The sequence below is a fragment of the Pipistrellus kuhlii genome, unplaced genomic scaffold (genome assembly GCF_014108245.1).
Source record: "Pipistrellus kuhlii isolate mPipKuh1 unplaced genomic scaffold, mPipKuh1.p scaffold_m20_p_17, whole genome shotgun sequence".
NCBI lineage: Eukaryota > Metazoa > Chordata > Mammalia > Chiroptera > Vespertilionidae > Pipistrellus > Pipistrellus kuhlii.
In genome coordinates, this window is record NW_023425482.1 from 4,980,703 (window position 1) to 5,002,838 (window position 22,136).

The 22,136-nt window shown below is 59.0% G+C and overlaps 1 protein-coding gene across 2 annotated transcripts in view; it reads right to left on the bottom strand.

Annotated features, from left to right (window-relative positions):
* Positions 1 to 1,197: 1,197 nt before the first annotated feature.
* The window catches only part of ZNF469 (zinc finger protein 469), a 187,844-nt gene continuing 166,905 nt past the window's right edge, over positions 1,198 to 22,136 (bottom strand). For both annotated transcript variants that reach the window (XM_045582609.1, XM_036440235.2), the window contains 2 exons: positions 18,233 to 18,294; positions 1,198 to 14,317 (listed from right to left, as the gene is read on the bottom strand). In XM_045582609.1, coding sequence (XP_045438565.1) covers positions 2,627 to 14,191 — 11,565 coding nt within the window. In that variant the 5' untranslated portion in view covers positions 14,192 to 14,317; positions 18,233 to 18,294 and the 3' untranslated portion in view covers positions 1,198 to 2,626. The remainder of the gene's footprint in view (positions 14,318 to 18,232; positions 18,295 to 22,136) is intronic.

Here is a 22,136-nt window from a genome sequence, read left to right on the forward strand (position 1 = left end):
CCAGAGCATCTGATTGATTGAAATTTGGGCAGAGTCTGGAATGTCTACCATGTTCCCAGGTGATACAGATGCTGCTGGCCCCAGGCCTTGACAGAGGTATGGTGGGCTAAATGAGGGCACTCAGGAATGTGAGCATCCAGTCGTGCAAACACGTTGGACCTCATGGGTCTCCATGCCGAGTCCCCAGACAGCCTGTCTCAAACATGGCTCACCCCAACATCCCAACTCCACTCGTCCCTCCTTTGTGTGGCAGTCGGGGCTCTTCCCATCCCTGATCGCCCATCTTGTCAGAGGCCCTGCCACAGAGACCTCTCAAAGAGACTGAAGCCCCTTTACTCCTGACAGAATCTGTTTGGAAATTTCTGAGCGTGGGAGCTGCCTCTGGCTCATTTCCCAGTGCAGACCAGGTGCATAAATGGGAAGTGAATGGCCGGGCCCCTCACTTTCCCTCATGGCTGCCCACCTGGGGCTGGGGGCACACCAATGGGAGAGGCTAAGACTTAGGAAGAGGACCTGGGAAGGTCATTCCTGGTGGAGGGAAATGCACAGGCAAAGGCCTGGAGGGATGAAGGTGAGCCGGGCAGACAGGGGTGTGTAGCTGGGGCAGGGGTCTATGGGCCTGGACAGAAGTGATGAGGCCCCAGCTACCATTTCACAGGTGGTATCCCTCTTTCTGCGGAGAGGGCTTGGCGAGGCTCTTCTCCTCTACCCAGCATGTGTTATTTGGGACCTGCTCTGAGCAGTACCCCTCATGCTGTGCCCAGGTGTTTGTCATGGGCAGGACCAGATGGGTACCTGAATCTAGACAGCCTCGCTTGCCCTCCAGGCGCATTTCCCAGACACTGGAGTCCTTGAGGGGGTCTTCAGGTCTTAGTGAGCCCCTCGTGTCTGAGCCTGAGATGCGGGAGGGTCTCCTGGTTTTAACCCTCATGCCGCCTCTGCTGCCTTCCTGTGTCCCCTAAACTGAGCTGAGTTAATGATTTCCTGTCTTTCCTGCACTGAAAGCTTCAGAAACAAAGTGAGGCTGCTCTATGGCATTATCGGCACGTGTTACCGATCCTGGAGGGGCTGGTGGGACCGCTTTGCTGCTTGGGGGAGACTCTACAGGGCCAGATGGCCCTGGTATCAGGACAACAGTGGCAGCGGAAGCTGACACTCCATGAGTCAGGTGTGGGCCCGGGTGGCAGGCAGGGCGGGGCTGGTGGGAGGACCGACGCCACGTGCCAGAGGCTTTCTGTGAGAATAGTGGGAATGTATTTGACAGGATGAGTTTGCGGTGATTTGCAGAGCGCAGCCTCAGAGCTCCCCATGTTTTATTTATTAGCACTAAAGAGGCGTTCTGAGGGGCACACAACACCTGCTAGAAAGGAGATTTGGGCCTGATTTGGTCTCTTTCAAAATACCAAAATAAAAAATTTTGACATGCACATTGTACCCAAGGTAAAAATGAAAAAACAAAACAAAACAAAACAAAAAAAACAGAAGGAAACAAACTGAACCGCAGACACCAAGAACAGAAGGAAGTCTCTCCCACACTCCTACTCGCTTTGAAGACACGATTCTGTGAAAAGGACGTGCATACGGAGCCCTGGGTCACATTCAGTGCATGAGATGCCAGCAGCGCCACACCTGGCCCTGAGTGTCCCAGCCAGCTTCTCTGACTGCAACCTTGAGGCTGGAGCCTGCTGGCTGGGGAGCCAGTGAAAGACTTCTTGGGGCGGCTGGTGCTTGTGGGCCTTCCATGCAGCCCCCTTCTCACCTCTCCAGCCTGTCTTCCCTCCCAATCTACCCAGGTAAGACAAATCAAGGAAGCCTGTATTCACATTACAACATGAAAATAGCACCAGAAACTTCAGAGCTACATTGCTGATACTTGCCAGCTGAGAGCTCTGTGTAGGAGGAAAACTCTAGAAAGGCAACCACAGAGGCTGGGGTGTGTGTGGGGCATGGGGAGGAAGAACTGGTGGGAGCTGGCTGTTGAGCAGCTTCCTCCCAGTCCCAATGGGAACCTGGTCCTCAGGGGTCAAGGTGCACTGGAAACCAGTGCTTTTGTCTGTGGTATGGATAGTGGCCATCACGACCATGTGCTTGGGGAGCCAGGTAGCTCACAAACCACTAGGTGGAGAGGACTCCCCTCCCCATTTGATTTGTAAGGCCACTTTGGAATTGCAGCAACAGCAGCAAGACCAAGAGAGGTCCTGCTGTTATCTGACCGTGGTTGCCTCAACTTGCTTCCCTACTAGATGACATGGAGGGGAGGACCCTGTCCGGGCCTTCAAAGGAGGGGGCACAAGGGATGCAAGGCGTGAGCTGCTCTTTCTTCAAGTTCTTGGTACTGAAAAAACAGCTGTGTGGCCTCAAAAAGCCTGCTGCTGGCCAGCCCCTCGCCCCAACCTTCTAGGTTGAAGGGTTTTGCTGTCCATCAACCCCAGGCCCTACTCCAAGCATGAGAGTCTCAGCTCTAACACTGGAGTCTGAGCATTTGCATGGTAAGTCAGGTGGATTAAGATGTGGCCACCAGTCAAACTATCTCTGAGTACTGAAGCTTGCCAGTGTAGACAGGAGTCCCATATTCACTGGGTTCACCCCCCAGCCCTTCTCCCATGCAGTCTCTCACTCCTATAAATTACTCAGAGGGATCCTTTTTTAGAGGGATCTTGAAGCTGGTTAGTCTCTGTCCGAAGAGCTGGCTGAGGAGATCGTTCTGGGATTCAGCAGTCCAGCAGGCTCGGCGATGGGCATGTTCAGAACCTCGGACAGCTCTGCCCCTCTTGGGGGTCCTGTGCAGGGGTCTCGCCTGGGGAAAGGCTTTGCCTAGTCCGTCTCTGCTGCGTCTGAAGTCCCGGTGTGTGTGGCTGGGCTCCCCCCTCTGCTGCTCTGAGGGCTGAGGCAGTGTAACACCGGGCCTGGGCTTGGCAGGGAGCACACGGCTGGGAGTAGCCTGCTTCCTGGGAGCCCGGCGGGGTTTGTCAGACACTGAAGGGGCCCTTCCCAAGCTCCCCACACTTTCACTCTTGTTTGGATCCAGGGCGCGGCCCTTTCTCTTCTTCTCTTTGCCCTCCTTGTCCTCCCTGGGGACCAGGCTCCCTTGGGGCCCCTGGTCACCACCTTCCCTTGGGGCCTTGGGGTAGCCCTTGGCTGGGGCTCGAGTCGGGGGCTTGTCTGGGGTGGGGCTCTGGGCTGGGCCATTGGGTTTGGATGGGGTAGTGGCTGTTTCGCTCTGGAGCTGCCCACTGGCTGGCTGAGGCTGGCTGCCACCTGCTGTCTTGGTGCTGTGCTGTGGGCCTCCATTGCCCTGGGAGCTGGGGCCTGGCTTGGATTTGAGGGCAGTGGCCTTCTGCCTGTCCTCAGTGCCACGGGCTGGCTCTCCCGGTTTTGGGCTGGCCATGGCCTTCTTTGATTGCACCGGGCACTTGGGGGCTTTGCTGAGGAGAGACAGAGTTGGCCTGTCCTTTGAGTGCTTGGTGGCGCTCCCCTTGTGGGAGGGGACTCCCTTCTCCCCCTGAGACACCATGTAGCACGTGGACACCTGCTTCTCCTTCCGGAGCATGGAGGAGGCTTCTGGGTGATTGTCAGGAGCACATTTGCCAGGGGCACTTGGGGTCCTGCCTTTCCCTGAGATTAGGCTCTCTGAGGCTTGGCCCCTGGCCCCTGGATGGGGTAGAAATCCCTCCAGAGGGAGAGCCTGCTGGAGAAGAGGCCCAGGGATGCCTGGGGAAGCCCCAGCTGTGGGGCTCTCCAGGGCTTGGTCTGGCTTGTGGACATCTCTGCCATCAGCTGAGACTGCTGGGAAAGAAGACAGGGCTGGGAGAATAAACTCTTGGGAGTCAAAGGGCAGATTGTTGCCCTTGGCCAGGTGGCCCTCAAGATCCATGGACCTCTCTGGGCTCCTGGGCTGACCTTGGGTGCCACCAGGAGCTGCCTCTAGGCAGGGCTGGAGCAGGGCTGGCATGGATGCCTCGCTCAGGGTGGGGCTGCTGCCCAGAGACAGAGAGCTGTCCACCATAAGCCCAGGGGCGCTGCTGGGCGTGGCCACTCTGCGCCGTTTACTAGGTAGCGAGCCCTCCCGGGCCCTCTGCCTAGAGGCGCCTGGCCTCCGCACCCCGCGGAATCTGAAGGGCTGCTGCCCCCTCCTCAGGTGTTTGTCCATGTGTCGGTCAAACTGCTCTTTCTTGATGAACGTGTAGTTGCAAGAACTGCAGATGAAGGACCTCTTGCTGATGTGGGTGACGTTGGCACAGAGCTCACAGTCATACAGTGGGGTGTGTTGCAGCTCCAGCTCCTCCCTCACCCCGTGCTCCCTGGCGAGGTGCGCACGAAGATCGCAGGGCTCAGGGTAGACCCTCGGGCACTGGGGGCACAGGAAGACGCGCTGCGGGCTGTGCACCGCAAGGTGGCGCTGCAGCTTGAAAGGCTTGGGGAACCGCTTGCCGCAGTGGTGGCAGTCTCGGGAGGGGTCCTTGCAGTCCTGATGCATTGGGATGGTGTGGGGTAGGGGCTCTCGGTCGGGGCAGGGTGCAGGGGACAAGCTGGGGTACGTCTTGGTGGAGCCAGGGAGAGGGGCAGAACTTCTGGGTAGAGCTGGGTTTGCACAGGTTGATGGACTGCTTTTGGCTGAGGTGCTGTCTGGCATCAAAGTGCCATCCTGGTTAGAGTTTTTGGTACGAGCTTTGGATTTTGCCCTCTCCCTCTCTGCAGGGCTCCTATTTGTCTGGCCAGCTGAGCACTTGCCCCTTTGGGGTTTGGATGCCTGCCCCATCATGCTGTTCATGAAGTGTGTGACCGTGTCGTCCCCCTCCCAGTGTCCAGATGGGTCTCCCAGGGACCTCCGTGCTGGCCCCTTTCGGGCAAATCGTAGGGCATGTTCCCGCAGATGCTCGTTGTACATCCAGACATCGGCCACTTCCCGCAGGCACATGCCGCAGGCCCACAGCCCCGCCCGGCCCTGCACATGCTTCTCCTGCAGGTGCTCCCTCAGCTGCTCTCGAGAACCGAACCTGCGCTCCACACACATGTAGCAGGTGGGGGGCGGCGAGGGGCTGTGGGCCAGCTTATGGAGGTCCAGCTCTCCCAGGCCATGAAAGCGCTGGAAGCACACCCTGCACTTGTAGGGTGTCCCCTTGGCCCTGGCATTCCCATCTCTGACTGGGGCCCTTCTGGCCTTGGTCCCCTCCTCTGTCCTTTTGCTCTGTGACCCCTGGGAGGTGACTGTGGCCTTGAAGTCTAAGAAGCTCATGTTGGAGAGAGCCACAGGGTCTTCGCAGGGTCCCAGAAAGCATATATCTTGCATCTCAAAGCTGAGCCTCTCTAGAGCTATGGCATCGCCCGGGAGCCCGCAGTTGTAGTGCTCTAGCTCCAGGTTGGGAGGCTCAGGGCTCATGTCCCCAAGAGAAAAGGCGGTCTCATCAGCGGAGGCCGGCAGCTCCAGGCCTCGCCAAGCCGCTGGGACCATGTGCAGCTCAGGGATGTTCTCCGACGGGTGGTCCTTGGCATTGCAGGAGGGTTCCTGCCTGGCACAGTCTGCCTCTGGGCCAGGCTCCAGGGCCCATAGGCTGGGTCCCGGGGCCCAGGGGTCAATGCCAGGCATCTTGCTGCTGAGGAAGCCCTCCAGGAGGAAGGACTCAGGTAGGCCCATGGTTTCATCACTCCATGGGTCCTCGAGGGACAGGCAGAGGGAGCCTGAGTCACTGAGATCTGTGGGCATGTGGGCAGAGGGCAGAGTTTCACTGCCCTGGAACTCCCAGGGCTCTGGAAGTGGCAGAGGTTTTGGCTTTTTACAGCGCTTCCCATAGACTCGGGGGTTCTTCTTCCGAGTTAAGTGGTTGCCCAGAGGGAAGAGCTGGGAAAAGGAGGCTTCGTCATCAAACAAGCTCAGAGGGTCCCCAAGACCCCGGCCGGGGGCTTCAGGAGTGACACCTTCATGCTCCTGGACCCTGCAGGGGTCCAAGGGGCCTGGGAGGCAACTGCTGATGGTGTCACCTGCTTCAGAACCACAAGTCTCCGGGGAGCCTGAGGGTCCCCAGGGGGGCTTGTGCTCTTCAGCTTGCCCTGACTCAGTCTCGGTTGCACTGCTGCGCCCTGCAGGTGTACCCCCAGCTGCCCCTGACAGTTCTCTGCAGACATCCGATGTCCTGGTCTCTCTGGGTCCCCAGGAACCCCTTGCCAAGGCTGCCTTCTGCTCCCTCGTCTCTTCTGCAGGAGGCACCCGCTCCATTCTCCCTGGAGGTGCCATCAACTTCCCAGGTGACTTCTGTGCGGATGTCCCCTCCAGTTCTGTGGCCAGGAGGAGAGGCAGCTGTGTGACCTCAGTCTCCTGCTCTGCTTCCTGTGAGAGGCAGGGGGGTGGGTAATTGACAGTTGCAGTTGATGGATCCCAGTGGCTTCTATCTGAAATCACATCTGGAGAGACTGGAGGACCGCGCTCCTCCCGGAACCTTCTCGCTCTCGGCTTTCTCGGTTTCTTATTTGATTTCCCCTCTGGCTCGCGGGGGATGTCCATGGGCGCTCTACCCCGCCTCTTGCCTCCTCTTCCCTCTGCCCGTTTGGGACAGGGGCCATCCCTCTGCTGCAAGTCCCGTTTCCTGGGCTCTGCAGGCCTTGAGCTCACTCCCGGCTTGACCAGGCCTGGGGTGTGTGGTTCCCGGCTGGGGGGACAGACTGGTGTTCTCACAATGCTGGCCCCCCTTCTGAGCCCCTTGGACACCTTGGGAGCCGGGTCATCCTCAGGAGCCATGGAGCCCTGGACCGGAGGTGACCCAGCGGTGAGGCTGGGGCTGCTCAGCCTGTGCCTCGGTTTCTCCTTCCCAGGTGCCCTGCGGCTTTTTTTCCCAGGGGGGTGGTTCATCTGGGCTGCAGGCTCCCCAGGTTGGGGAGCAGCCGGGGCTGGGGGGCTTGGCTGGGAGGTGACTGCCTGTAGCTTGTGCTTCCTGGCTCTGTGGCGGCTTAGGCCTGGTCTGGATCGGAAGGTGGCTGAGCAGACCTCGCAAGTCACAGGCCGCCCGCTGTGGTCTCGATTCTTCCAGCAGCTGCTCTCAGTAGAGACGGGGCTGTTTTTAAAGCCACCAGCTTTCTGTTTGGGGTCCTGGGGACATAGAGGGTCCCCCTGGGGCACCTGCTGGGGGACGTTTCTGAGGCTCTGTGGGGAGTTGGGCCTGGAGTTGCTGGCTGTGCTGCTCAGAGACGTGGCTCTGTCCTGCTGGAGCACTTCACCAGGGCAGGCGACTGTTGGGCCAGCTACTGAGGCCTTGGAAATGCCAGGGCACCCAGCCCCAGGTATCTTAAGGTCCTCCTCGCCCTGGGTGCTGGCCCCAGCCTCACCTTCCTGGCAGGCACGAGGCTCTGGCCCTGCTGTCCTCTGGGAGGAAGCGTCAGCGGGCACAGTGGTGATGCTCTGGCTGTCCCTGTGTCTTGGGTGTTCTGAGGGGGGGCCCTCGGGCGTCCTGTCTGGGCTGCTGTGGGGTAGTGCTCCCCTACAGTGGGGGTCTGGCCACTCAGCCCTGGGGCCTCTGACTGCTCCCATGCCATCTGTGGCAGGAATGCCAGGTAGGGCTGCAGCCTGGATGGTCACTCTTGGGGATATGGCCCTTGATGGGGGAGACGGGACGTCATAGGCAGGAGATTCTCTCAGCTCCTCTTTCCTAGAACCTTCTAGGGATCCTGACATGTGGCCTTCAGGGTGGTCCCCCTCATGGGTGGAAATGAAGGCATTGCTGAGACCGGGCTGGCCCGCGGAAGCATCTTCCAGTGGGCTCTGTTCCCCTAGGAGAGAGTGGCAAACCAGGCTTTCCTCGAGGCAACAAGGGCTTGTCCTCAAAGATGAAGAGGTGGCCAGGGACTCTCCAGCCCTAGCATCTGTGGGAGCTGGGGTGCAGTCAGCCCCTTTTAGAGCTATACTGGCAGAGGAATAGGCTGGCAGGTGTTTCATGCTGGTAGGGTCCCCGAGCGATGGCGACACTGGGAGCAGCCCCCTCAGCTCACCTGAGGGCACTGTGGGCGGGTCTTCCTGGAGCAGGTGCTCCAGGCTGCAGGGAACAGGGGTGGCTGCAGAAATGGGTAAGGGGGCACAGCTGGCCAGGTCTCTCATGGGGAGCTCTGGGCTCTTGTCAGTGAGTAGCAGGTGTTTCTTAAGGCCTGGACTGGCTGCCTCTGGAGTCCAGTCCGCAGGCCCATTTTGGGTATGGTTTGCTGTCAAGGCCGGGACTAAAGATTCCACATCAGAGGAGCGGGGGCTGGGAGTGGACTCTGCCTCATTTTGAAGTCTCACATTCGGTCTGCTTCCCTGGACCTGCCCCCCTAGCTGGTCTGCAGCCCCAGCGGGGCTGGCCAGTGTAGTTTCAGGATCGGCATTAACTGTGGCGAAGTTGTCTGGGCTCCCCAGGCTCCCCCAGTTCTCTGGTTGCAGCTGGCTGGCTTCGCCCGGGTCTTTGAGCTTCTCAGCCTGGCCGAGTGAGCCCAGATGGTCACCTGCCTCAGGCCTCAGCTGACATCCGGCCATTTTGGAGATAGCTGTCATCTGCACACCCCCATCAGAACCCTTACCAGGGCTGTGGGCCACATCCCCACACTCCATGATGTCCCCTTCCACATCTGAAGGGTTGCTCTGCTGAGGGCTCTGGGTGTTGGCAAGCTGGGGCCCCAGTAAGTTCTGGTCATCATCTTCATTCTCAGCTGCTCTGGCCACCAGGAGCTGGAGCTGACATAGGGGGCTTTCGGCTGGGTCCTGGGGCCTCGTGCCAGGACTGATGTCAGGCATGCAGCCAGGACTTGGGGAGGCCCCTGCTGGCACAGCCTTCTTGTTACCCTCAGAAGGGTGGAGGGGACCTGTTTCTTCTGTCCCATCTGCACTGCGTAGAGAATGTCCCTCGAGGACCTCACTGTGCCTGGTACCAGAAGGCGGAGTGGCACCCAGATGCAGAACTGCAGCACCCTGAAATGCCAAGTCAGGTGCCAAATGGGCAACAGGACTGCTGAGCCCCTCCAGCTCAGGGTCCTCTTGGCCGGGCCCCCGTGCCTTGCAGGGGAGGAGCAGCAGTTCGTCTTCGTTGTGATGGATTCCGGTGGACTTGTTATTTTTGAAAAATAAAGGCTCATGGTTTGGGCTGCTCTTCACTAACTTCCCTCCGTCCGACGGGGGTTTGAGTGGCTCTTCCGGGTCCAGACAGGCTTCTGGGCAGCCCCTGCAGCCCTCTTCTGCCTCAGGGAGCCCTCTGCTGGAGACTCTGGTGTTCTGCACTGGCTGGAAACTGAGGGTAGCCCCAGTGGGGCTGAAAGAAGCTCCAGAAACCTGGTCTTCGTGGGAGGCAGGGGGAGGGGCTGCTTCTCCCAGGTGAAACGAGGGCCACTCCTCCTGGGAGCTCCCGAGGGTCCCCTCTGTGGTGGTCATGGCTGTTTCTGCCCCTTCCTGGTGTGGACTCAACTCCCCAAGATCAGCGAGGTCAGCTGTGGAGAATGAGTCCTTTTGGGGTGAAGCAGCCTCATGGATGGGCAGCGGGGTGCCTGTGCCAGAGCGCATTCTGCCTGTGGGCTGGGCTCCACCCGGCTCTCCTGGGGCCTCATGCACACTTTTACTTTGCAGCTGACTTTCTAATTCGGTAACCAACCTTTTGATCTCTAATTCATCCTCAGACAGGCTGCTCATAAAAGTGATGCTACACTCGTTAATCTTGCATGGCAAAGGGGGAGGGGTGGCGGCTTTTGTCCTTTCAGGAGGACACTTCGTACTGAACACCTTTGCTCCTGAGAGGTCAGGAGAATGATCCAGGTGGCTGGATAGCATTGAGGAGACTTCCTCCAGCAGAGACCAGCCCTTCTCTGGCAGAAATGAGGGGTATGGTGGGTCCAGCTGGGGTTTCCTTGGGGGTGGATCAATGCATGCAGGCGGTGATTGTGTGTCCCCGTTTTCGGATAGGCTGCTGTAGATCGGTGGGTCAAAGTCGTCCATGGGCAGCCCTGAGAGGAGGGGAGTGGACTCCAAGGTCAGTGGTGATTCGGCTTTGCCTGGGTCCGTGTCCACTGTGAAGGGGGGATTCCCGGGAGGTTTTGGCTGGAGGGAACTGGAGTCCACACCCTCCTGGCACAGGTGCATGCTACTGGCTGCAGGAGTGTCTGGATCCAAGGGCTCGGAGTACAAGTCCTTGGGGAGACAGCCAGCCAGGTCTTTGGGTCCAAGGAGCAATTTTCTGGGGGGACTGCTGTAGGGCTGGGGCTCTGTTTTGGCAGCTGAAACCAGGGAGTCTCTATTAAAAAGAGCAGAGTCACACCCAAGATCAGGGGTCTTTAAGAACAGGGTGCTGGGCTCGGGGTAGGCAGCAGTAGTGTTAGTGATGGGGACCAGCAATTCTCCTGGCAGGCAGGCAGGGGGGTCCTCTTTGTCATGAGAGATGGGGGGTTCTGTGCACGGGGGGACACCCAGCTGACTGCCTGCACCTGGCACTGCTGAGCTCCCGTGGGGCACCGTGGTGTCCTCCCTGCGTGGTTGTGGTTGCTCAGGGGTTGGAGGACAGGGACTTCCTTCCACACAGGTGGACGGAGGAGAGCCCGAAGCGCCTCTGAGAAGCGTTGTGGTGTCAGGAGGAACATCTTCTTGAGGGAAGTCTAGCGATGGATGGTTTTCTTCTGGGGTATTGGTGCTGGTGGGAATATGCAGGAGACACTCGGGGTCTCTCTCCTTAGGGCTGTCTATGGTCTCAGGGCTCTGCAGTGGGCCCTGGCCCTCAGGGCTCTGACTGGGGCCTAGGCAAGGCCCGCCTGGCTTTGTGGTTTCCGGCTTCACGACCTTCCTGGATTTCTGCTGCTTTCGCTCTTCTCTAGGACCCAGGCTTAAGTCCATTTCCTTCCTCTTCTCGCCTCGGCGCCACCGCCGGCGGCCGTGGCGAGGCCAGCCTCTGAGGCGGGAGCCCCGTGGCTGCACGTTGTCCTCTTCCTCGGACTCTGAAGCATAGTCATACTCCTGCAGCCTGCCGTCCGGGGCGCTGGGTGCGGCCCCCTCGGTTGACAGGGAGAAGCAGCTGCCCTGGCCTTGCTGTGCCTGCTGCTTGTGCAGCTGATTCTTCTGCTGCACAATCTTGTGGATGAGCTCCTTGCTCCAGGTGCCACCCCAGACCTTCCTCCTCCTGGAGTCCTTCCGCAGGGACAGTCGGAGGCGCTTAGAGCTCCTGGTCTCCACCGGGAGGAGCCTTCCACAGGGATCTGTGTGGCTCTTGAGGGCTCTGGTCCTGAGGTCCCAGGAGCGGTGTGGGGCTGGCTCAGCCCTGTTTCCCTTCCTCCTGGGCCTCAGACAGGAGGCTCTGGTGCCCCTGCCCGACCTCTTGGCAGTGTTGGCTGTGCCCAGTTCTCCCTGGGAAAACTTAAACCGCTTCCCTCTCCTCTGCTGGCTGGCCAGGCTGGCCCCATTTGGCTCCGCAGGCACTGGGCCCAGGGATCGCGTTTTGGGCCGGCTGCAGGCTGTGTAGCCCCCATCCCCAGGGCAGGGGGCCTGGGACTCCGTGGCTGGGAGTGGGGGGTGGGCTTTGTTCTCTGGCGTGGCTCCACCCACCCTGGTCTTCGGGGGCAGCCCAGCACTGATACCTCTGGGGCCAGAAGGTTCTTCATCAGCGAAGACGTCGATGAAACTGCTGTCGATCTCGGGGTTGTCTGACTGGTATTCCAGGCCATTGAGTGCCTCGGTGATGAGGCTGTCCAGCTTGGCATCGTCCTCCAGGTCCAGGTCCGCAGCGGAGAGTGGGAAAGGGGCAGTGGGCAGGCTGGGCAAGAACGTTGTCCTCAGGGGGTCATCTTTGCCATCCACCCGGAGGTCTCCCCCTAGCAGGAAGGGGACTGTCTTAGCGTGGCTGAGAAGGCTGGGGTTCCCGGGGGCCGGTGCTTTGGGGACAGCCAGCACAGAGGGGGCAGCGGGAGGCCTGGGGATCTCTGCAGGCTGCTGGCGGCTGTCCTTGGTCCTGGCCAAGAGTAGGCTGCAGAACTGCCGGTGCTCCAGGAAGGTGGCCAGGCTGCTGTAGTTCCGGTCACACTGCTTGCAAGTGAGCAGCACGTCCAGCTGGTCCAGGCTGGCGCTGCTGAGGGGGAAGTGGTGGGCAGAGTAGGGGGGCGGCTCCCGGGGGAAGCCCTCCAGCCGCCCACTGCCCACCTCGGGGACCGCACTGGGGAATGGGACCTCCTCCAGGCATTTGAAGGTCCCCTCAGCCCCAAGCACCTCTGTGGGGAAAGAGAAGGTCTTGACTGGCTCTGGCTGGAAGTGGATGGGGAGGGCATGTGAGGGGTCAGGGGATGGGAAGGGGCTGCTGTTCTCCTGGGGATGACTGGGGGGGTGGAAGAAGGCAGAGGGCCCTAGTGGGCCGGGGAGTTGGCTCTCCTCCGAGCTGGGGTTGGCTGGGCTGCTGGACAGCGGTGACAGTGATGAGCAGGTGCTGCTGCCAGCTGTGTTGGTGGCGGGTGAGGGCAGTGGGGACTCACTGGGAGAGGCTCCCACCAGCCTGGGTGGGGGCAGGCTGGGGGTCCCTTGGGGTGAGACCTGGGGCTGGGCTACCCCAAAGAACAGGGGCTGGGCTCCAGGGTCCTGCAGTCCATTGTAGGTGAACAGCCCTGGGGAGCTGCTGCTGTGCTGGCCGGGGCTGTTTCTCAGCACCAGCTTCTCCCCAGGTCCAGGCGTCTTGCTGGCAGCACCCAGGGCTAGCTGGCAGCCCCCCTGCCACTCAGGGGTCCCTGGGGAAAAAGGCACCCGGTTCAGCATCTCTACTTGATGGGGGCTGGGCCTGGTGGCCGGCAGCACCTGGGGCCAGGGCAGCGGGGGGCTCTGGGGAAGGCCAAACCTCTGTCCAGAGCTGGGCTGGCCTTCAAAGAACACCCCCCTGGTGGTGACTGGGGGGCCCAGAGGAGGAGTGGGGTAAGGGGCTCTGGTGGGATCCCACAGCTGGGGCAGCCTGGTGGGCGGGGGCCCAGGGTTGGCCAGCTCTGTGTCCAGAGAACCAGGACTGGCGCCTACCCCACTGGCTCCCGGGCTTCCATAAGCCTGCCCTGGAAAGTGTCTCTGGGGCAGAGAGTTTGGGGGTCCCCTGGGGCTCCCCAGTCCATTTTGGGCTGAAGGTGATCTCTCAGGGAGGGCTGTGGTCAGGCTCTTGTGCAAACTGTCTGGGAAGGTGACCGTGCTCTCTGAGAAGGGGCTGGGGACCGGGCGAGCAGCACCAGTTGTGGGGAGAGCACGGCCGAGGTCACTGGTGGGGTCAAGGTGCCCGGGCTGGCTGGAGAAGCAGGACGGGGGTGGGGGAGCAGACTGGGTGGGCAGGGGGTAGGCCACGCCTGTGCCCACTGCCTCCTCCTGCCATTCTCCCCGAGGCTGGTGGAAGGCAAACACCAGGGCCCTCTCAGAGTACTCAGGCCCCGCCGTGTCCTCGGGGAAGGGCTTTGGGCCAGCCCCAGGCAGTGCTGGGAAGGGGATTTGGAAGGAGGCCACCCTGGGGCTGCCGCCTTTGGGGAAGGGCTCCGGTTCTGGGGGAAGGACCCTGAAACTAGCACCTGGGAAGTTGTTTTCAGCAGCGGGAAGCCAGGCATCGGCCCCACTGGCCTGGAATTCTGAATAGGAGGCTGGCCTGCAGGGACTGGCGTCACTGCTCTGGGGGGCCCTATGGGGTGGGGGCCCCGGGGTGGCACTCGGTGAGGTATAACTGGTGGAGGTAAAGCTGGAGGGTGTCTCCTGGAAGCACCTTTGGAAGCTGAGCTCTTCCGGGGCAGGAGGGGCCTCTGCTTCTGGGGGCCGGGGGCCCTCCCGCTGTGGGCCCTCAGGGGTCTCATCCAGAGCGGGTCTGGCCCTAGAGCCCGAAACGCTCAGCGTATAGAGCTGCTGGGGGCTGCTGTCTGCCCTGCCTGTGTGCCCAGTGGGAGCCTGTATGTGGCTCCTCCCCAGGGGGGCCCGGGGGCCACCGCCCTTCCTGGGGGGGCTGCTTAGGGGCTGGGCTCTCTGGAGGGTGGCCTTGGGCTCCACCTCCCTAGCCGGCCCAGGCTGGGTATCAGGGGGCTCCATGGCCTGGGTCCCACTGCCTGGCTCCCTCCTGGCCTTGGGAGTCCTGCTGGCCAGGGCACTGTCCTCGCCGAGGGGCCGGGGGGCTGTGCCGCTGGCCATGCCGCTGGCTGTCTGGCAGGATTGCAGGCCTCTGGTCATGGCTGGGGGTGGTGCTCCGCGGGGCTGCTCTCCAGGCATGGCCCCTCCGTCTGGTCGCTAGGAGGATGCGGTGGTCCGAGGGGGTCCGTGGGGAGAGGGCTGCGTGGCCATCCTTGCCCCTTGGGGTTCCCTGGAGAAACCTGCTCTCATGGTCCTGGGTTGAGCCTGAAAGGGAAGGACAGAAGTGAGGAGGGAGCTGTGGAGGCTTCGGGCCCCCACGGAAGCTGTGACAGGCTGGCAGCAGAAGCAGCGGGCACCAAAGCCCCCATCTTTAGAGGAAGGGGCTCAGCTCCAATGCCATTTTGAGAGACAAGAGGAGAAAAGCCTTCCTGCCAGACTGAGCAAGGGGGTCAGGGTGGGGGGAGAAGGAGAAAGGGGAAAAAGGAGAGTGCTCAGAAGACCCCCGGCCACCTCGGAGCAGTCCTCTGTGGCTCTGGCCAGCCTGTGAGTAAAAGGCCCTAGAACTACAGAGGCCGCGGCAGGGATACACAGCACCTGGTGGCCATCTGTGTGACCTGAGCTACAGCCCAGGTGGGGTCAAGGGACAACCCACGCAGGACAGAGGGGACACCTTCACCGGCTGAGAGGAGGGGCCTCACACCAGAAGCGGAGTTGGGAAATAAGGGGTGAGCTACGCACACCTGAGTCTGGCTTGAGGCTCACACCTGGTCCTGTGATGGTCTTAGGGCTGTTGCACACAGGAAAGCCTCAAGCCACTCGCCCTGGGACCCACGGGCCAGCTCCTTGGGTGGGGTCTGCACCTGTATTTCTAGGCAGCGCCAGGGACTGCTGGTGCTTCCTCCCAGGGATCATAGCCTGATTTGGGGCACAAGCATCCCTGTCTCTCCTGGGTGGGGGTGGTTCCAGTACTGTCCTTCTTCCCCTTCTGGCCAGCCCCATGGACCCTCCTTGATCCCAGCAGCCTGTGTGCCCCTTCCCTCCTAAGCAGAGGTCTTGCCCCTTCTTCTGGGCCCCACTGCCTGGGGCCAGCCCTTCCATCCCCTTGGAGCAAGGGCTTGTGGGTGAAGTTTGTTGAATGAATGAATGAATGATAGCAGTAACCTCAGCATGAGCTCCTTCTGAACATTTGGCTGGGGGCCAGAAGCTGAGAGCTTTCCATCAGTCACTTCTCCTGTCCTCACGGTGGCTCTGGAGGTCAGAACCCTTAGAGCTACGGAGAGGTGAGGAACTCACATGTGGCCTCATAGCTAGTGGAGAGCCCTGGGGTCCCAGGCAGGGCCTCCCCCAGCCTTGCCACACGTGGTCTCGACACCAGATTGGGGCCAGGCTGTGCCCCGTGTGGAGAAAGCAGCAGCCTGGCCCCTCATGAAGCTCCTGCATGAGAGACGGCAAAGCCTATGAGATGCCACCCTCCCTTCTGGACTTTGAACTGCCCAGTGCAAGTCCTGGCTTAGCCACTGACCTGCTGTGGGACCCCAGCCTGAAAAATGGGGATCCCAGGAGAGCCCCCTGATGGCTGTTGTGAAATGACACGGGCCACTGTGTCCAAACTGTATATTAGGTCCCTTGTGAATCATCTGCTGGGTGTGTGGTTTTCTGACTATCCTTGTTTCTGTCTGAGCCTGGGGCCCCCAAACTAGGGAGCCTGTGGTTTCTTCTCTGCCTCATCCCCACAGCATGGAGTCTGGCGCACAGTAGGCACTCAAGATTGAGGAAAGGTCAGTTTCCACACCCTTGAGTAGGGATGGTAACAGTGCCACTCTCATTGGATTGTTCTAAGGCTCAACATCCTTGTGACCTGCCATGGCCCGGCATGCAGAGGCACTCCCTTCCCATGCCTTAGTGTCCCCATCTGTGCACAGATGGGTTGTGGCATTCCTTCTCCTGGGACGCTGCTGAAAGCCAGATGGGAGCCTGGTCTGTGGGCCCTCCAGGCTGCAGCTACACCTGGGCCATCCTGAGCAGGCGTTTAAAGGGGAGCAGAAGTCTCTGACCCCACGGCCCCACCTGCCCTCAGAAACACCTGCAGTTTCCAGGGACCTCCGAGCTTTGGCCAGAAAGCTCCCCACTGGGGCTGACGGCATAGGTCATATTACTAAGATCCGGCTGTCCCTGTGGGAGGGTTTCAATATGTCTGGCTGCTGGCAGCCTTGGCCACATGGCTCCATTCGATCCAGAGCCATGCTACTGGCTGTGAGCTGCAGTGACTCATGCTACTTTTGAGCAGAGACTTTTAGAGCAGAGATCTGGAAACCTGCCTTGCTGCCTTTTCGAGGACTGAGGTCACAAGCTGTGGCCACCTGGTCACTGGTGGGGCACTGTCCATCTCTGGGCTCCTGTTCCCATCAGCCAAGAGCGAGGGGGTCAGACCAAGCTATCCCCAAGGGTCCTTTTGTTTCCAGCAACTAGCACTGGCTTTTCTTGGCTGGAAGGCCAGTCACTAGGGCTAACCCCTTGTTCATGCATTCACACTCACAAGAGCGCTTCTGGACATCTGCCCCAGGCCCAGTGCTCAGGGGAGAGACTATAGCTTTGGGGCTCAGAGCTCCTGTGGGGCCCACAGAGGCTGGGCATGGGGGTCAGGGAGTGGCATTTATTGAGTACCTACTGTATACTAGGTGTAACTTAACTTGGGGTCTAGGAACATCAGAGGAGGGGGCTCCTGCCTGGCTGCAATCAGAGGAGACTTCGTAGAGGAGATGGCATCAGCTTTGGCCACGTGGATGGAGAAGGCATTCGGGGTGGGCACTGTGAGCACGGGCAGGTGCAGGGCTGCTTGGGAAAACTGGGAGGAAGAGCTCTGTGCCGAGGAAGGACCTGTGTGGGGCTGGGCCAGTTTCTGAAAGACACTGAGGTCTTTACAGGGTGGGCAAGTGGGACTCACGTGAGCAGGTATCAGGCTGCACCAGCGACTTGGGGAGGTGGCCTGCCTTTCCATGTACTCTGACTCAGGCCAGGAAGTCTCCCAGGGCCCCCCTTTGCCACTGGCTGCAGGTACACACCACAGGGAAAGCTCTTTAACCTCACGCAGCGCTGTGACCCAGCAAAAGTTGGGCCAAGAGCTGGCTCTGAACCAGCAGGAGGGGCTCTGGCCTGTGGGACCTCCCATCTTGAACTCCTCAGACAGACTATGTGGGCAGGCCCCAGGCCCCAGGCCGACTTCCAGGCCTCCAATTGCATGGCAGCGAAGTCCATGGGGTCAGGCGTGGCTTCTGACCTCCGAGGGCCTCTGACCTTGCAGGGCCTCCTTCACCTGCCCCCGAACAGGCTGCTGCTGGGACACGGGTACAGAGGATGGGGAGAGTCTGGGGCTCCCCACAGCTTCCAGAGCTTTTTAGGGGGCAGCAGGTGAGGCCAGAGCATCGTTAGACACAGCCCCACAGGCCCAGGCTCCAGGCAGCCTCTGAGAGGGTAGGTGGGGATCCTGCTTCTGATTTCCCGATAGTGCCAGCTGCACATGCCAGGCACTCCCTCCCCCCACCACCCTCACCTCCAGGCTCCATCAGCCTCGGCTTCTCCACTGTGACCTGGGAACAACACTGGAGTCTATCTCAAAGGCGGTGGCAAGGGAGCAATCAGTGAATAACCTCTTCATAGAGCATTTTGCAGAGAGGGTGGTGCAGACCAATGCATTGTCCCTGTTAGTCCTGTAACTGCTAAGTCTTGTCACTCCTCTGGGCCCCGATTCGCTTACCAGCACAAAGGCCATGTGGCGAGGAGACTACAGGAAAGAGGCTGTGGGGAGGGCTGAGTGGGGTCTGAAAACAGGAAGAAGTTGCTAATTTGTTGGTTTGAAACAGCTGTGCTCCAGCCTGCCCCCAGGAAAGGAGGGGTCTGATCGGAGGAGGCCGGCCCCTGGAGAACTTAGCTGACAGGAGCTGCTGCCGCCCTCAACAGTCTCACCCCAGCTCAGCGCTGCGGTTAGAAGCCACGAAGCGGCTCCTGACAGCTGGCTCGGGGAGAAGGTCTCTCAGGGAGGCAGCTGGCAGCCCCAATTACCGCCTGAGCGGGGAGACGGAAGGAGACGGGCCGGTGGGGCGGGTGGGGAGCCTGGGCCCAGGGCATCTCCGGCCGGGTGGAGACTGCCAGCCTCCAGGCCAGCTGTCCTCTTCCACATACCTCGCAAGTGGGGCCCTCAGCTGGGTTGCCGCACAGCTTCCTGAGGAATGAGGACTTCTTGGCTGCAGAGAAAATGGAAACTGTGTCAGAATCCATGTGGTGCTTGGCTGGGGGCCAAGAGACCCGGGAGAAGTCGGGAGCGGTTCCCAGGTGAGGCCCGCCACCCCAACGCCACGCAGAGCCAGGGGCCTTAGGGTGCCAGGAAACTGTCAAGGAGAGATGGTGAGCTCAGGAGGCCAGTAGGCAGCTCAGCCTGGCCCTGCAGGGTTAGGGGTCAGCTGGCCGCCTTTGCCCCAGGTTTGTTGACTATTGTCCATTTCTTTTCGTTAAATTCTTATGGCTCCCGAACTTGAGACAGTGTTCAAAGGTGGCCAGTGCGAAGTCTCACTCTGTGCCCTGGCCTCTTGGCCCTCTTTCCTGTCCTGCAGTGTAAGCACCCGGGAACTTTGTGGGTTTCCTTCCAGTTTCTTGATGTAAATATCAGTAGATCCCATTTCCCCTTTCTTCAACAAAAGATAGCCTACTGCACTCACGATTCCACTGTATTTGCATTTAGCAACGCATCTTGGAGATAATTCCACAGCACGCTACAGATTCCTGTTTATCTGTCTGTCTCTGTACCTACAGAATATTCTGCAGAATGATGGACAGCTATTTACGTGTCCAGACGGGCACTGGGTTGTCCTATATTGGGTCTTACAAACAGCAGAGCAATAACTCTGCATGCCAGTGAGACCCACAGGGTAAATGCTAAAAAGAGATGGTGGGGTCAAAGGGCAAGTGCATTTGTAATTTGTCAAATTAATCCCTGGAGTGATTTTAAAATTTGGCCACAATTTTTTTGATCCTCCTTCCTTGAAAAGGTGAGACCCAATTCCATCTTCTCAAATGTGGGCTGACCTGGTGACTTGCTGCTAATTACCAAATAAGGTGGAAGTGAGGGTGTTGGACTTTAGAAATTAGGTCATGAAGGGCACTGTGGCTTCTGCCTTGCTCTCTGTCGAGTCACTCACTCAGGGAACCATGTTGTGAGGACACACAAGCATCCCTGTGGAGAGTCCACATGGGGAGAAACTGAGGCCTCTTGCCTACAGCTGTATGTGGCCACCTCAGAAGCGGCTCTTCCAGCCCCAGTTGAGCCTTCAAATGAGACTACAGCCCCTGCTGACATTCCAGCTCCTCTTGAGTGGCCTGGAGCCAGATGGCTGAGCTGAGATGTGCCCAAATTTCTGACCCACAGAAACTGTAGATAATAATGGTATTGTTTCAAACTGCTATTTGTTACAGAGCAACAGACAATTAATCCATTAGTGCAACCCCCCCCCCCCCCCCCCTGCGTGGGTTGCACTGATTTGCATTCCTCCTGATAAAGCAGAGAACCCTTGGGCTTTCATATAAGTCCTGGCATCACAGTGTACCTTTTCCCAGCAGAGGCCAGAAAGGGAGGAGGACCACGGGTTGTCACTGGCGACTCAGTGAAAGAGCTTTCATTCATTCGTTCACAATCACAGATCTGCATGTTTGTGTAAGATGCTGCACTAGGGATGGGTGTATAGTAGTGAGTGACTGATTCATGGCCTCTGTGTCATGGAGCTTACAGGAAAAATCAACAGATGACTACAGACGAGGAAACCCAGGCTCAGAGAGGTGTGTACTTGTCCAAGTCACATAGCACATAGTGAAGCACACAAGGAGATGAAGTAGGCCTGCCCAGGACGATGCCTGCCCATGCCAGACAGAGTGACTCTATACCTCGGTCCTGCCTCAGTGACTCCTTCCCATGCCTCCAAATGCCGAGCCTGGGGCAGAGCTCAGCCACCCCATCATTCTCTCTCCTCAGCCCCCCGGTAGTGGGCCTGACGTTCTGCTTACAACACCCAGGCCTCTTAAAGCCAGCTGCCCCTTCAGGGGTCTGAGGACCAGACTCTGGTGCTCAGACCATGGGGCAGGTACAGGGCAGCGTGTGCCCTAGGTCTCGGGTTCCCACCCCTGCCCAGGCTCTTGGCAAAGCCCCTTAGTGTGTGTTGGTGTGGGTTTCAGTAGCCTGGGCCCCTTTGAAGTCAGGAGATCCAATCCCCCAGATCCGGGCTGCCCCAGGGAACCCCAGCAGTGCAGGCATCTCCTTTCCCTCAGAAACACTACCTGGCTCCTATCCTAACAGGCCTGGTCCCAGGGCTCCAGGTAACTCAAGACCACAGTGGTGTGGTGCTGGCTGGCTCCGTCCAGTGCAGTTGTTGGCGGCAGCTCCTGGTGAGGGTAGTCCTGCTGCAGGCCTGGTCCCTGCCGTCCCTGTGTCCCCACCCCATGATCTCCCAGCCCCTCGTGCAGAGGCCTCTGCTCCTGACCCTCTCCCCTCACCTCCTCTTTAACCTGCCTTGTTTGGGCTGTGGCATCTCTGTCCTAGAAGTGGGCTCCCCTCTCCCTTCTTCCCCATCTCTATTGGGCACATCCCAGCCCTTCGTCTTGAGTCCACTTCAGGCCTTTGCCTAAGCGTAAGCAGTTCCACTGCCTAGGACACCAGCTTTCTTTCCGGTCTTCCGATTCTCACCCATTTCCAGGGAGCCTTGCAGGTTTATCTGTGCTCGGCTCACATCCTGGTTCCAGCTCTTCCAGGCTGTGGGGCCAGGGCTGGTCTGAGTCTCTCTGAGCAGTTTCCTCAGCAGTAAAATGGGGATGATCAAAGTCCTGACTTCAGAGGATTGTCAAGGAAGATGAAATGGGACAACACACCTAAACTGTTCATTCAGCAGATGTTTGCTCTGAACATGGCCACTGCTCTTTGGGCTCCTCTCCAGCCCACCTCTTCCGAGAAGCCTTCCCTGCTGTGTGTTGAGTCCATCTGAGCGGTATTTGTTGAGGAGGCAGTGCTGTAGCCAGCAGGTATCAGGGATCTCATAAGCTCTCAGGCAAAGACTGTCCTCCCCCATCCTTAAGGCCTGGAGCAGTTCTGTACCCACAATGCCACTGTGCAGTCAGAGCTCCATGTGCAACCCCGATCGTCCTGGCCTCAGTTTCCCCAACTATAAATGAGAAGCTGAACCCGAGGACTCCTCAGGCCCATCCTGGCTCTGTCTCTCATGACCAGTGTCGTGGCTTCTCACGGCCCCCAGTCAGCACTCAAGCCTTTTTTATTTTTTTAAAATATTTTTTAAATTTTATTTTAAATTATTATCAATATTATTATTTTAAATCCTTACCTGAGGATATTTTTCCCCCATTGCCTTTTAGAGAGAGTGGAAGGGATGGAGGAAGTGAGAGAGAGAGAGAGAGAGAGAGAGAGAGAGAGAGAGAGAGAGAGAGAGGGAGGAGATAGAGAGAGAAGAAAGACACATCTATTGGATGCTTCCCACATGCTCTGGGGATCAAACCTGCAATCCAGGTATGTGCCCTTGACTCCTTGACCAGGAATCAAACCTGTGACCCTCTGTGAGGGGGCTGGTGCTCTAACCATTGAGAAACACTGGCTGGGATTTAATTTGATTTGAGAGAGAGAAAAACATTAATTCATTGTTCTACTTATGTCTACACCCACTGGTTGATTCTTATATGTGCCTTGACTGAGGATTGAACTTGCATCCTTGGTGTATTGGGATGACTCACTAACCATCTGTGCTTCCTGGCCAGGGCCCTGTACCCAAGCTTCATTCCTTGCCCTGTGGTCTCTTCGGCCTCCCACCTGTCCATACATGGAGTGGGTTTAATTGTCCTAGGTCTCTCATCAGGGCTGGACTGTACCTTCTTAAAGGGTGGGGCCTCCCAATTCCTGCCCTGCCTGAGAGCTGGATGTTGGCCCCGCCCCCAGCAAAGTGGGGGAAGCCACGTCCCTGCATCCTGGCTGTCATGGCTGAATGTTTGTGTCCCCAAATCTTTCATCGAAGCCCTAACTCCCAGGGCAGTGGTATTT